At 44.2% G+C, this 14,013-nt stretch overlaps 1 protein-coding gene across 3 annotated transcripts; it reads left to right on the plus strand.

The window, feature by feature from the left end:
* Positions 1 to 191: 191 nt before the first annotated feature.
* BLCAP (BLCAP apoptosis inducing factor) lies at positions 192 to 13,428 on the plus strand. Of its 3 annotated transcripts, XM_081917411.1 has the most exons (3): positions 192 to 315; positions 3,180 to 3,311; positions 10,643 to 13,428. In XM_081917411.1, exon 3 carries the CDS (start codon positions 10,779 to 10,781, stop codon positions 11,040 to 11,042), a length of 264 nt encoding a protein of 87 aa, XP_081773537.1. In that variant the 5' UTR covers positions 192 to 315; positions 3,180 to 3,311; positions 10,643 to 10,778; the 3' UTR covers positions 11,043 to 13,428. The 3 variants fall into 3 exon arrangements, with proteins under 3 accessions (XP_081773537.1, XP_081773539.1, XP_081773538.1); XM_081917413.1 differs by lacking the exon at positions 3,180 to 3,311 and having other exon boundaries at positions 275 to 315; XM_081917412.1 differs by lacking the exons at positions 192 to 315; positions 3,180 to 3,311 and adding an exon at positions 8,933 to 8,968.
* The last annotated feature ends 585 nt before the right edge of the window (positions 13,429 to 14,013 follow it).

Below are 14,013 nucleotides of genomic sequence, written 5' to 3' on the forward strand. Positions count from 1 at the left end.
AATGCCTGTTTCAAGCACAACGCGACGGTTGAGCCGGCGACCCGGCGCCGCTTCGCCGGACGGAATAAGACCCGTCTTTAAAGCAGGCCGCCCAGGCCTTCGGTAAGGGGTAGTGGGTGTGTAGCGCTGCTTGCGCCTTGAAAGGAGGCAGCGGCGCGGGCGGCCCGGCTCTGGTCCTGAGTGGGCAGTTGGAGAGGAGGAGGGGTCCTGCGGGGAGTGACAGACGCGGAGACGGAGCCGAGGGCGTCGGGGAGGGAGGGAGGGAGGGAAGGAGAGCGGCCCAGCGGTGAGGCAGCGCTATGGCGAGGAGCGCAGGTAATGCGGCTGAGGGGGACGGAGAAGGGGCGCCTGAGGGAATGTCTTGGCGGTAGAGGGGGCAGCTCCTGCTTGGGTCGTAATTCTCCCCGCCTCAGCTCTGAGGGTGGAACCGTCCCTCGGGGTGGGGGTGGGGAAGTGCCGTTTTTCCGAACCCCAACGAGGAGCCCGTGATGGCTCGGCCGTGGGGGGCGGCGGAGAATCCGCAGCGCCCCCCGTTGAATGTCTGCCTCCTTTCTGTTCGCTTCTCCCCATCCCATCCCCAGCCGTGTCTTTTGTGCCCCAGGGGAACGCCACCCCCCTCAATCCCCCCCCCCATTGGTGTTTTTGAACCGAGGCCTCCTCATTGGGAGCTCTGCCGTGTCCACAGGTGTGGGCCGGATACGGCCCAGGCGCCGATCCTGCTCCCTCTCCGCCCGCTCTGCGTCCAGTGAAAATTGACATGCGGTGTGTCAGGGTTGGACCAGATTAATTGCTCCTTTGCCCCCCCCCCCCCTTTGGCTGTTTAAAAGTGATGATCGGCTCATGTCAGGTGTTGTGTGTCAGGAGTTCCAGGAATTCTAACATCGTGGATCCTCCAGGTGTCGTTGCCCTGTGGACTCCTGGCCCCTTGGATGTGCTGACAGAGCCTGGTGGGAATTGGGAGTTCAGCAGCATCTGGAGGGCCACACACAGGTTAGCAACCTCTGGCATATCGAATTCCCCGCTGTGCGCTTGGATTATTAAGCCCGCTCTCTAGCTGGTGGAGAATTCGTGGCCTTCCAGGGGTTGTTGGGACTCCGATCAGCCCCCAGCCAGCGTAGGTGATAATCAGTGATGCTGGGAGTTGCAATAGTATCTGAAGGGGCTGCAAGACATTGCTGCTTTCCCATTCAAAAGAAATGGCTCAAGTAGCTCGCATGGGGAGTAAGATAAACAGCAGCATGCCAGTATACCACAGCTGCCTAGATTTCATTTAAAACACAAATTAAATTGTAACTTTTAAGGTGTTTGTGTGTGTGTGTTTGTGCATGTGTATTTAAATGGGTTTTTTTTTAAAGAAAACACACACAAATAGACAAACCTGTGGGTCTGTCAGTGCCTGTTGGCCATGCTAGTTAAATGGAACCTTGATGTACCAGGTGCTGGAGAAGAGCAACATCTTCATATATTGCCTGAGTGCTGTTTAGAGGCATCTGGCAGGGCAGTGATGAAAGGAGGAGGGTGGACTGTCATTAGAAGACCATGGTTTGATGTTGCCAAGTAACAGTAGTTGCCTAATCCTAAAATATTACTCTCTCATTAAATCAGGGGTGGTGAGTCTTTTTTCAGATGACCAAATTCCATTGTGTGTGATCTGTCAGAAACTAAATGCCAGTAGTGGGCGGGCCTGAATGAACAGTGGGTGTGGCACCACTCTGCTCTTTTCCTCTGCCCTGTTTTTTTCTTTTTTGCCATCCATCCTCCTTCTCATTTCACCCTCTGCATGCATGGCATTAGCCCAAGGGCTGCAAGTTCTCCCCCCACCACTGGCAGTAGCGGTGCACCTTACCTGAATGGTGTGGACCAGGCATTGGCAAGCTCAGCCTTCCAGATGTGGGTCTGTGGTCCTGTTAGCTAGGGATGATGGGAGTTGTAGTCCCAAAACATCTGGAGGGCCGAGTTTGCTTATGCCTGGTGTGGACATAGGGCAGAGTGACAGCTAGTCTGAGCTGCACAGATAAACTGATGGGAGCACCAGCGTAGCTTTGTCAATGCATCTGTGTAGCCCTAACCTCATTGCTGTCATGCCCCACCCTAGCACTGTCCAGGTAAACTGCAACTGCACCAGTGCTGAGCTCCATAGTTCCACCACACTGGCTGCTGCTGCCCCCCCCCCAATTATTCTCCTTATGCATAGTAACTTCCTTTCTGATCACTGTCTATGTTCTGTACAGTTGGCACCAAATATTTAAAAGTATGGATACTTCAAAACTAAATGGATTGTAGAAATGGCAGAATCTGTTTGGTAAAACTTTCCTGTGTTTTCTGGAGTCAAGGCAATCCTTGATTTTGGCAGCCTTTGCAATAATGAAGACCTAATTGAAGAGCTTATTGAACATTAGATTTGCTTCTACCTCATTTTCTGAGTACTTTTTCTTTTCATCAGAGTGTGTGTGTGGCTCAGTAGGTAGTAGGTATAATGGGTTGGGGATAAGAATACATTTTTAGTGCCCCCACCTGTTAAAAGCACTAAAGATCTTAAAAGGAAGAAATTTTCATTTAACTGCAAAATAGCGGCAAACAGCTTTCTACAACTAGGGTAACATGTGGCTTTTAGTTCTTTGGCTGGTAAGTCTTAATGCTTTCTTGGAAACAGAAGCATGAAGAAACTCTTCTGCTACATCTTAATTCCATATTGGTTCATTTTGTGGTACCTGTGTTTTAGCTAGTTACATGTGAAGCTTCTATGCAATTATGATGGATAAACAGCCTGAAGCCTATGCAAGAGTTGCTGTCTAAAATGTTGTTGCTTGAGATAACTGGAAGAAAATTCTAGAGGTCACACAAGACAGTTTAGTTTGAAGTGGTGGGCTTAAACCTGGGAGATTCAAGTTTGATTCTCTCCATCATAAACATCCTTGGTGATATTTTCTCAGACTTGGTTCTTTAACATAGGAGGAAAGGGAGGCTTGTCCACCTCACAAGTTTCTGAGGTTGAACAAAGTAAATACTGTAGTGCATTTCAGTGGCAATTCTTTATTATTATAGAGTAAAAAAAATATTAAAATCTGGAATGTCACTGTTTGCTTTACTTCCTTTCTGAGGAGCAATCTTCTTTCCATGTTTTTGCAATTCCAAGGCAGTTTTTAAATTACATTTACTTTGTATATTTTCTCTTTCAGTTTCCCTTGCCTCTTTCGCCCTCCCCCGAGTGACCTCCTTGAGCACAGAAGTATATCAGCCTGCAAAAATCTCCTCCTTGGATGCCAGGTTGAAGTTGACAATTGTGTAACAGTTGTCTCTCTCCTCCTGAGGTACTCTGAAGCAGCACTTTTGCTGAACCATGCATGCGCTTAACACATTCAGATTGCCTTTAGCAATCTGGTGCTTTCCAGATGTGTGCTATCCTGGCTGGGACTGATGAGAGTTGTAGTCCAAAATATCTGGAGAGTATCAGATTGCTGAAGGCTGCAGTACATTAAAAAATTTTTTAGTGGTGGTCAATGTGGTGTCCTCCAGATCTTATGGACTACAACTCCCATCAGTCCCAGATAGCATAGCCAAGAGTTAGGGGTTGAAATTGGTCCACAACATCTGGAGAGCACCCAGTTGCCTATTTTGATAGCACAATTCTTTTGCTGGTGATTGTCACAGAGTGAGCTGGCCAGTAAATCACACAATTCAAATTTGGAGCTAACTCTTTATTAGGAAAACATGATCTCCGCATGATCTCTTGGTTAAGTGTCAGGCCTAACGAGCACAGCAATTCATTCCCTGTTTGTCTTATTCCATTAAAGCAGATGTTGAGACTGAAAGTCCCTGCCTCCCCATAACCGTCTAAGTTTGCTCCTCTTCTGGGTTTTTTCCAAGCAATTGGAGACTGCACCTGTGGGCATCCTGTCACTGCTCTGCCCCTTTCAGCCCTCTTCTGGTTCTGGCAGACAGGGGGAAGGGAGCTTTTTGCAGTAGGAGAGGGAGACAACCATGACTCTTCCCCAGCCTGGCTCATATCTGCCTCTTGACCTCTCTCCTCCCACTCACCAGCTTTAGCTACTGATTCTTGACTTCACTCTGCCACAGACTCCCCCAGCTCGCTAAGCCCTGTTACCCATTCAGCTACTGACACCTTCTCTTCCTAGTCTTCTCCCTCTGACCACTCATCGCCACCACTCCCATAGCTCTGAGCCTTCTTCCCTTGGTGGCTCCCCAACTGGTTCCTCCCATCAATCCTCTGCATCCAACTACAATGCTACCCCCCCCCAGCCAGCAAGCACACTAAGAAAATTGGAGGTACAAATCTCTCTATTTTCCCTCCACCTGTGCCAGCCCATTAGCTTACCTTCATTCATTTTGACACAGGTAAACTACTTTGCATTATGCCACTGTCAGCTGCTACTGTATAAATGGGGGAAATGTGAAGGGAAATTTCAACTTGCCTATAAAGCCTTAAAGTCAATCTTGGTATAAAGCCCATAGGATTCTAAGCATTTCTCCATTGTTCCCTTTGAGGTTTATCTGGTGAAGAAAATCACGCAAGATAGTTACTTCACTGTAATTGCAAAGCAGCTTAATACAGGTTTTTGTTCTCTTTTATACAAAAAGTTTATATTGCTGAATAACACAATGCCCTTTTTTTAGAAGGAATGCTTTGCTAACTAGTGGTCCATCTTTCCTTATACAGTAGTTCATAGAAATTAGAGAACAGTTATTTGGGTATTAAAGTCCACATCTTGCACCCATAATTGTTCTTCCTGCTTTTTCTGAAATCTCAGTCTCTTACTGTGTGGTTGTCACAGTAAAACAGCATCCTCTAAACTTCTAAGAATGCAATTGCTAAAGGAAAAAGGGGAAAACCTTTGAGGCTGAATATCTTGTTTTGCTAATTGAAGTATACTGACATGAAAACCTGTAGAGAGAATGTAGTAAAGGCTACGGGTAATCTCAGAGTGACGTGACTCCCAGAAACCTCACCAAAGAGAATAGGGAAATGGAAGCAGCAGGGAAAGAGACATCATGTATGATGAAGCTGAGCATGCTTTTATCTACCTTGTCTACTCCCCTGCTAGTATTAAACATACTTTACTTACAGTCCAGGTGACCTTGGTGGTAGATTTTAATAAGTGGCCTCCAGCTACAATAGCTAAAGTGTTTTATTTATTTATTTTACAAGCTGCATAAGAACAGCAGGGTTTGTTCAGATAATTTTTGGAGCAACAGGGATTACTTGAGGGCTGTAGAGGCTCTGTCCTTTGCACATTCCTAGTGGCTGAATTTTGTTTTGACAGAGTTGTTTCCTGTTGTCAGTTGTATTTATTAATGGTGCATGAAGGTGAAGATCCTAATTTCTTTCATCAAGCCAGCAGAGAACAATTTTAGTTATCAGCAACAGTGATCTTTTTATTGTTTCCATATTAAAGTATTGAAAGTGCTGAACTGGATTTGTGTGTGTTTTGAAAGTGAACAGGATGTCGTTTTTTAGGGCTTTCATTGTACATCTTTTCCAGATAATCTGGAATCAACAAGCATGGTTAGTTTCGCAATCCTCAATTTCTCTTTCCTCGTGGATATTGAGTGGGGGACTCTGAGAGGGCTGGCTACAACCTGTCCTACATGCTGCTCTCACATAGTTGGCATGTAACTGCTTCTAAATGGTAAGGGGAATAGAGAAGTGGTTCTGGGGAATGGTGGGATAAGCGTTGAGGCAGAAGCCTAAAATTGCAATTTTCACTTTCTTGTACTTTGATGCTATTGCAGTTGTGAGAGCTTGGACATCTACTATCCTATAATTTCTTCTCAGTGATTTGAATGGAAGGGTTTGATTAAAATGCAAGTCAAAGCCCTAATATGTGCTGGCCAACATAGCATAGGCAATATCAGTGACAATTGGCAAAGGTTATCGTGGTGGCACCTAGCATCACCATGATCTTGGCATTAGCAGGAGATGTGGTTGTTCAGTGTATTTCTTACTTCTCCTACAGCACTTGCACTCTTAACTTTTTCCATTCTCTTGTTTGCCCTTTGCCCTTATTCCATACTGAAAGCTGTATAGATCTAAACCTGAAGGTGTGCCTTGTGCCTTTTATATAATCAGCTTTGTATTAAGTCAGTCCATTGTTCCAACTAGCTTGGTATCATCCACTCTGACTAGCATTGCTTCCCAAGGGTCTCAGGTGGAAGGCCTTCCCCACCCTATTGTCAAATATCCTTTCATAACACGAGATGTCTGCAACTGAACATGGAACTTTTTGCATGCACAATATGTGCTGTATCACTGAGCTGTGGGTCTTCCTTTCTCTAAACACAGCAATATAGGGGAGAGTGGTGGACAGTTTTTGGCAAGATGACTAGAAATAACTGATTTAAAGCCTACTGAAATTAAAATGTCGTATGCCAAGGGAAATAATACAACCTGGTCAAGACACTCAAGCCAACAAAAAGTGCAGCATAGAAAGCATTTATTTTAGATGCTGTATAAATCTGTAGTGGATTAGCCTATATCAGAGTTTCCCAACCCTGGGTCTCCAGCTGTTTTTGGACCACAGTTCCCATCCTCCCTGACCACTGGTCTTGCTAGCTAGGGATGATGGGAGTTGTAGTTCAAAAACAGCTGAAGACCCAACGTTGGGAAACAGTGGCCTATATCATATATAAACTGCTTCTTATTTGGGGAGCAGTCATGTAACGTGTGACAGACTCTCATTCCCACTTCAGCAGTCTCCTGCCTGTCAGACCCTGGATAGCAGCATGATCTACAGGAACAAGCAGCTACATCTCACAAGTAGAAAACTACTTCAGACTATGTTCTTATGAAAAAGATGTATCTCAAGACAGCCCTCAAATCAGATATACTTTACACATATGAAGAATGATAGTACAAAGAGCCAACTCATGGAGTCCTTGGCAAGAGAGAGAGTACCTGGGAAGACTGGTATTACAGCTGAGGTTCATGGGAGTGGAAAAGTCAGACAGTCCATTATAACTAGTTCTGCTGCTGGAGGAAAGAAGTAGTTCTACTGAACATGTGGTTCTAACATTATCATGCTGTGTAAGAATGAAGGCAACCCCAGAGGCACTGGAATCTCTCATCTGCACCCTAGGGAGAGTATTTGCCAGAATGATTTTTGAGGGTACTCCCAGTAACTTTATGCTTCAGTGCTTTGGTAGGCACAGTCTCACTTCTGTGCAAGTGGGTCAAAAACAAATATGATCTTTTGTCAGCACCAGCTATGAGAGAAATGCAGAGAACAAAGTAAGCCACTCTACCTCAGTTCTGTTGATCTTAGCAAGGTATTTGATGTAGTCAGCGGAGTAGGATTCTACAAGATCGTCAGATGTCCTCAAGCTAGTCTTATCTGATGTTTCCATGGCAATGTGCATAATACTGCACAGCTCAACAGAGCCATGTATGATAGCTTTTCAACTGAGAGTTAAGGGAAGCAGCATTGCATCCCTTTGCTAGTTCTTTGTCACCTCTCTCTCAGTGCTCCTGAGAGGCACTCTTTGCTGCCACAAAGGAGAAATTCCTATTCATAAAGTGTTTTGCTACTTACCTACAAATGAATCTTGGGCAGATGTTGCCATGTGTATCTCATGTTTTGTTATGACTAGCATTAAGAAAGCCATTGTCAAGGAGCACTATAAAATTTCTCCTGAAGTTGGTAACTTTGCTCTGTTAAATTCATGATGACAACTTTGCACCCAAACAATATTTACACTCAAACAACTGAACAATATTGTTGTTTATTCTTCTATCCCGCCCTTTATCCCATGGGAACCCAGGATGGCTAACAACAAGCATAAAATACAAACATGATAAAGCAATAAATAAAACATAAAAATCTATATCAAGAACTGAAAACAGTACAAGGACAATAAAACTTTGCTGGGGTAGAGTCCAATGCATAATGTTCCAAGCCCAGACAAAGAAATATGTTTTCAGTTGGTACCTGAATCTTCTAAACACGCGGGATAGTTGAATTTTCCCTGGATGGGAGTTCCACAATGCTGCATGAAACTACTGAGAAAACTGTATCTTGTGTCACCATCCAATTAAACTACCCCATTTATTAAACTACAGTATGGCCTATTATGGTTAAAGTTTCATTAATTGTAGGATGGCTTGTCATTCCTTTTTTGTTGCTGACAGTACTGGTCTGTGTGATGCATCGAGAAGGCTGTATAAACCTGATCTGCCATGTTTTGTTCCCTTCATTCATGCCACATACCTGATAAAGGAAAATTGAACCCATCCCTGGGTGGGGAAAATTTCACTGCCCAGATTCTACAAATTTATGGCTAAATTCTCTTTAACATGGGTTTTCCAAAAGACCTTTGCCTTTATGTTCAGCTGTAAATCATTTTTTAGATAGAAAGAAAACACTTCTTGATTAGTCTGTGTCATTTAAAGTTTTTTCTTCCTTCAAACTGAAGTACTTTAGACACAGTCCATGATTATCTTTGTCTATGTGTTTCCTAGCAAGCAAGTGACATCAGACAAATTCTTCACAATGGAGTATATATAGAAAATCCACCTGGATTGAGCCCAGTGTGTCCTGATCTCTCTGTTTTCTTATGACTGGCCTTCAGAAAATAAAGAGTTACAGTGGTGCCCCGCAAGACGAATGCCTCGCAAGACGAAAAACCCGCTAGACGAAAGGGTTTTCCGTTTTTCGATGCGCTTCGCAAGACGAATTTCCCTATGGGCTTGCTTCACAAGACGAAAACGTCTTGCGATTTTTTTCGCTCCCCCCCCCTTTTTCTAAGCCCCTAAGCTGCTATAATAGCCTTTTAGCCGCTAAGCCTTTAATAGCCGCTAAGCCGCTAATAGCACTAAGCCGCTAATAGGGTTGCTTCGCAAGACGAAAAAACCGCTAGACGAAGAGACTCGAGGAACGGATTTTCGTCTTGCGAGGCACCACTGTATTCTTTTCCTTCCTTTTTTAACAATTAGCTATTTGCTGGGAGGGCTACAGTAAGTTTTCCTCTTTGTTGCTCAAAATTCATAATGCAAAAACATTGTTGCTTCCTCTTGTCTGAAGCTCAAGTGACAGGGCATGCAGTTCTAGGCTTTCCTTTGCATTTGTCTCTGCAGTGGCCATAGCCTTAGTAATACTTGCATTCGGGGGAGCTGTGTATTATTTGAACTGGGCTTTTTCAGTAATTCTCTTTCCAACTCTTGCTTCTGCCTCCTGTTTGTAGATGGAGCAATGATGACTGAGAGCTGCAGCTTATCTGGAGAAGGCAAGAAGCCTTTGATGGTGGGGAGGGCAGTGAAAGGTGTCTGAGAGTAGGAAGTTCCTCTGGATGCAAATGGCCAAGAATGTAGGGTTCTTCATCAGGGCTCTACAAATCTCTGGTTTACCCACTAAACATATTTGACAGGGAACGTCACTAGTTGAAAGTGCTTCATATACATTTTCAGCAGTCCCTACAACAGAGTCAGAGAGGTAGTAACATTGGGCAAGCAACTTGGTGAATTCAAGACTGAGGGAAGATTTGAACCAGATACAGTGGTACCTTGGTGCTCGAACGACTGGGTTCCTGAACAAATCTGCTCCTGAACGCTACAAACCTGGAAGTGGGTGTTCCGGTTTGCAAACGTTTTTCGGAAGCCAAACTTGCACCACAGCTTCCGCTTTTTCTGATCAAGTGCAGGAAGCTCTTGCAGCCAATTGGAAGCTGCGTTTTGCTTTTTGAGCTGTTTTGGGAGTTGAACGGACTCCCGGAATGGATTAAGTTCAAGAACCAAGGTGCCACTGTACTTGCTAGCTCTCACACTTGGCCAATATAGCATAACAGTGGTCTCAAAATATGAAGAAAATAAAATCAAGAAGAACTCTGAAGATGTGCTGATCTTTTCATGTTCCAACTTTATTGCAGTGTCCCTGTGAGTGAGGGAGAGAGAGGTGTGTGTGTGAATTAATTTTGTTGTGTGTGTTCAGATGCTGTGTTATAATAATTAATAATAATTTATTATTTCTAACCCACCCATCTGGCTGAGTTTCCCCAGCCACTCAGTGTTCTCAAGTACTGACAACATGGTAGAATGAAATTGACCTTGGTTGCCTAATGGTTCTCAAACTACATAGGAACACCTGTGACAATCACCTGCACATGAGATAGAAGGATGCCACAATAGATTCATGCATCTTCTGTCTCTTCCCCCATAGGCTACAAGAAGGAACCACTAGAGCAGGTGTAGGCAACCTAAGGCCCGGGGGCCGGATGCGGCCCATTCGCCTTCTCAATCCTGCCTGTGGACAGTCCAAGAATCAGCGTGTTTTTGCATGAGTAGAATGTGTCCTTTTATTTAAAATGCATCTCTGGGTTATTTGTGGGGCATAGGAGTTTGTTCATCCCCCCCACAAAAAAAATATAGTCCAGCCCACCACATGGTCTGGGGATGGTAGACCGGCCCATGGCTGAAAAAGGTTGCTGACCCCTGCACTAGAGCTTGGGATTGCATGGACCCAGGGAAGTGGCAGCTGGGGGAATGAGGTTTTGGGATTTGGAGTGTGAAAACTACAGTAGGGTTTGGGGAGCTGGGTTGGATTACTACACAATGCAAATCTAAAACACTTGGAAAATCCAACTTGCTGACTTGTCCCCTCTTTTTTCCCCTCCCCCCCCCCACCTTTCTGTTAAGACTTGCTCATATATCACCACACGTTTTTATGAAGTCAGCCCATCTGACTCTGGAAGAGTTGAATGCGCAGAGGAGACGTTTTACACTGCCGTTTTGGATTGCTGCCATCACTGTGACGCCCTGATCACTAAACACCATGTACTGCCTCCAGTGGTTACTGCCTGTTCTCCTCATCCCAAAGCCCCTCAACCCAGCCTTGTGGTTTAGTCACTCAGTGTTCATGGGCTTCTACCTACTGAGCTTTCTGTTGGAGCGGAAACCTTGCACAATCTGTGCCTTGGTCTTCTTGGCCGCCTTGTTCCTCATCTGCTACAGTTGCTGGGGGAATTGTTTCTTGTATCACTGCTCTGGCTCCCAGCTGCCGGACTCTGCTCATGATCCCAATGTGGTTGGCACCTAAAACCCTCTACCTGGTTGCAAGCTCCTTATTTCTTTTTCTTTTAAAAGGACGGTTTTATGGGAAGGAGGGGTTATAAGGCATGTGATTAGAGTACAAGCAAGCTGTTTGTATGTCTGGATTAAAGTGTTTCATTCATGATCACCTGCCCTTCCACAATCTGCCTGTAAAATTTTACAAAAGCTGTTTATGGTGATAACGTTGTTGTCCTGGGGTTGAAACTGAGCAGTTGTTGGGTGGCCTTTTCCCACCCCATTTTTCCTGCCCTGTATTACCTGCGTTTGGTCCTTCTATTTCTGACTTGGTGGTGAAGAGACGTTTTGACTGTTGCCTGACGCTGGAGTGGTCTCACTCCTTGCCTAGTTGAGGATGCAACCATCAGTACTCTGGAACATGTGTCATCTGATCCTGTTGAAATTGGAAAGCCTTCTCTCCATTTTGCTTTTGATAAAGAGCTAGTGTTCCTCATTCCGAACATCGGGGGGGTGGGTTTGCAAATGGCTAATAAAGTTTAAAAGCTGTTGGAGCCAGGAGGCTGCTGATTCATCACAGCAGGCCAAACTGGAATGTGTGCACTGCCTGAGTCCTTTCCAAAATAGTTATCTGCATAGATCATAGCTCAAAAATCCCAGAGTTGTCATGATGCCACTTTTACTACACAGGCACTGGAGCCTGCCTCACCACCCCACCCAGCCAAATATCCACAGTTTACCAGTGGTCTTGAATTGAAAAGAAGCATGCTGTGTTGTAATATTTCAGGATCCCTCTTATTATTTTTGCTGTTGACTTTTAAGCTCTCAGTGTTTCTAACCTGAAAAGGCAAACAGCAAGTGCAAGTAGAGAAGCTTGTATGTGCTGAGCCTGACATGAGAGGTATGGGCTGCTTCTGGAAACTGGATTGGAGTTGTCACTTGAGTGACTTGCCGCTTTATTTCTTTCTTTTTTTCCCTTTTGAGGCCAAGAGTATTATTACTATCGCTCATCACAAGTAAATGAGCCTGTGCATGAATTTATGGGAGGAAGAAAGCAACTAATGGTTAAGCTGCAGCTCTTCATGTGGTTCTGGGAAACCTTTTTGTGGTGATGCCTGGATCGTAGCTTTATCCCCACCCTCAAGCTTTCACTCTCTTGCACATCAGTAATTTCCAGAAAATAAATATGTTTCTTCCTTAGGAAACATTTGTTTCACTGAAGCATAAGGTAGTCCTTTGGGGGAAGCGGGCATACACTTTTTGGATAACATTTCAAGGTTATGCTCTTGTTTTGCCACCTGTTTAGCTCTGCACAATCTTTCCCTGGAAGAGCATTGCTGAAAATGCTTTTTCTTTCCAGGGGAGTTGGAAATGAGAAACCAATCGTGAAACCTCCACAGAGATTTTTTATTTTTATTTTTTGTTTGTTCATTGCACAGCTGTTCAACAGGTTTAATAAAGCTTTATAAACTTTGGTCTGTGGACTAGTGCCATTTATGATGCAGTCACTCTCGTTGGACTAAGGCCTTCGGATTTGCAGCATTTAAACTCCTCTTCCCCCTACCTGCTTCTGTTCCCAGGACAATTTGCTTGGAAGCCAAAGCAAAGAGTAGAGTTCATCTTGTTTTATTCACTTTCATGTGGCAGTTCAGACACTGACCTGCTGACCCTTCTCACAAAGTGTTTTGATGACCATTTCTCTGAGTTCAGAAAGCAATATATATATATATATATTGGGGGGGGGATAACTTACCACCTAGGCTATGCCAGTGCTTGCAGAACTATAAAATTGGAATGGAAGTGGGAAACAATAAGCAAGAAACCAGAGGGGATGGTACAGTGGAAAGGATAGTTGGGGAAAGTGGCAGCAGCCAGGTTAGATGACAACACAGCTTTAAAAAAAAAGAAAGAGAGAGGACACCATTTCTGAACTGGCATGGGATGAGATGATTTGGGGTGAAGATGAAGCTGCTTTTAGTGCATTGAACCCCCAAGTAGTCACTGGGTTTTTCCCCCTTAGTAGAATAACACAGCTAATGTACAAGTCTTTGGAACTTTTATATATGGGTAAGTTCTGTGTTTTAGACTACTGTACTCCTGATTTACTTTCTGAGCTCCTATATCTGATACTGCAATTCTCTACACACAAAAGAACTGTGATCCAGCTGGGAACTGGCAACCCTTTCTATTATTATTGTTGGAGCTGCATTCTTTCTTAGTTGCAAAAGATGATTTTACAAGCTAGTGGAGGCGGTGGAGATCAAAACTGTTTGTTTGAAATGATCTATGGCTTCAACACCAAGCGGCTTTTCTCCCTCTCTGCTCCCCACTTTGCTTGACATTCATCCTGATGAATGTGTGCCAACTAATTTGTGACATTTTGGTTGGCCCTAATAAAGGAATTGTCTGACTCTGGATTTTGGCATTTTTCTTATGGATTTACCCATCTAACTTTTATGTTTTGCTTTCTGTGTATGGTTTATAGTTATGCTTGGGTTTTTGAGTGCAGCCATTGCCAAGGTTAGCTTTCACATTTTGTGTTTCTCTCCCCATTGCAGTTATATTTCCTGGCCATTGGCATGGGGCACTCTGGGTTTTTTGTGTTCTCTATCTGTTGCTTGTTAATATCTGGACGCCATTGGATCAGTTTGACATTATGTACGATCAAAGCTGGGCTGTGTAAACTTCCTTATTTTTAACATTAAAAGCACACACATGTGGAACCCAAAACCCAATTTGTGTTCCTGAAATAACAGGGCAGTTTAAACTCGTGTGTGTAACAGAAAAAGTAAGTTTAATGTAAATGCCAAAATCCAGGAATTGGAATAAACAAATATTTTCATCAAGCCCCAAACTCGAAGGCTTAGTGGGCAGCAGAATGGGGAGAATTAGCTAATATGCAAGTGAAATGTTTGGCAAAAACTCAGAGTGGTAGAGGCAAAGAAAAGAGGAGAGGTGTTAGAAAGTGGCAATAGGTGGTCAGCCATGTAAGACTGACAAAC

Source organism: Podarcis melisellensis, assembly GCF_964234715.1.
Source record: "Podarcis melisellensis genome assembly, chromosome: 6".
Taxonomy (NCBI): domain Eukaryota; kingdom Metazoa; phylum Chordata; class Lepidosauria; order Squamata; family Lacertidae; genus Podarcis; species Podarcis melisellensis.

Excerpts from the sequence above, each read along its gene's own strand:
- BLCAP (XM_081917411.1), top strand. The coding sequence starts at position 10,779 with ATGTACTGCCTCCAGTGGTTACTGCCTGTTCTCCTCATCCCAAAGCCC.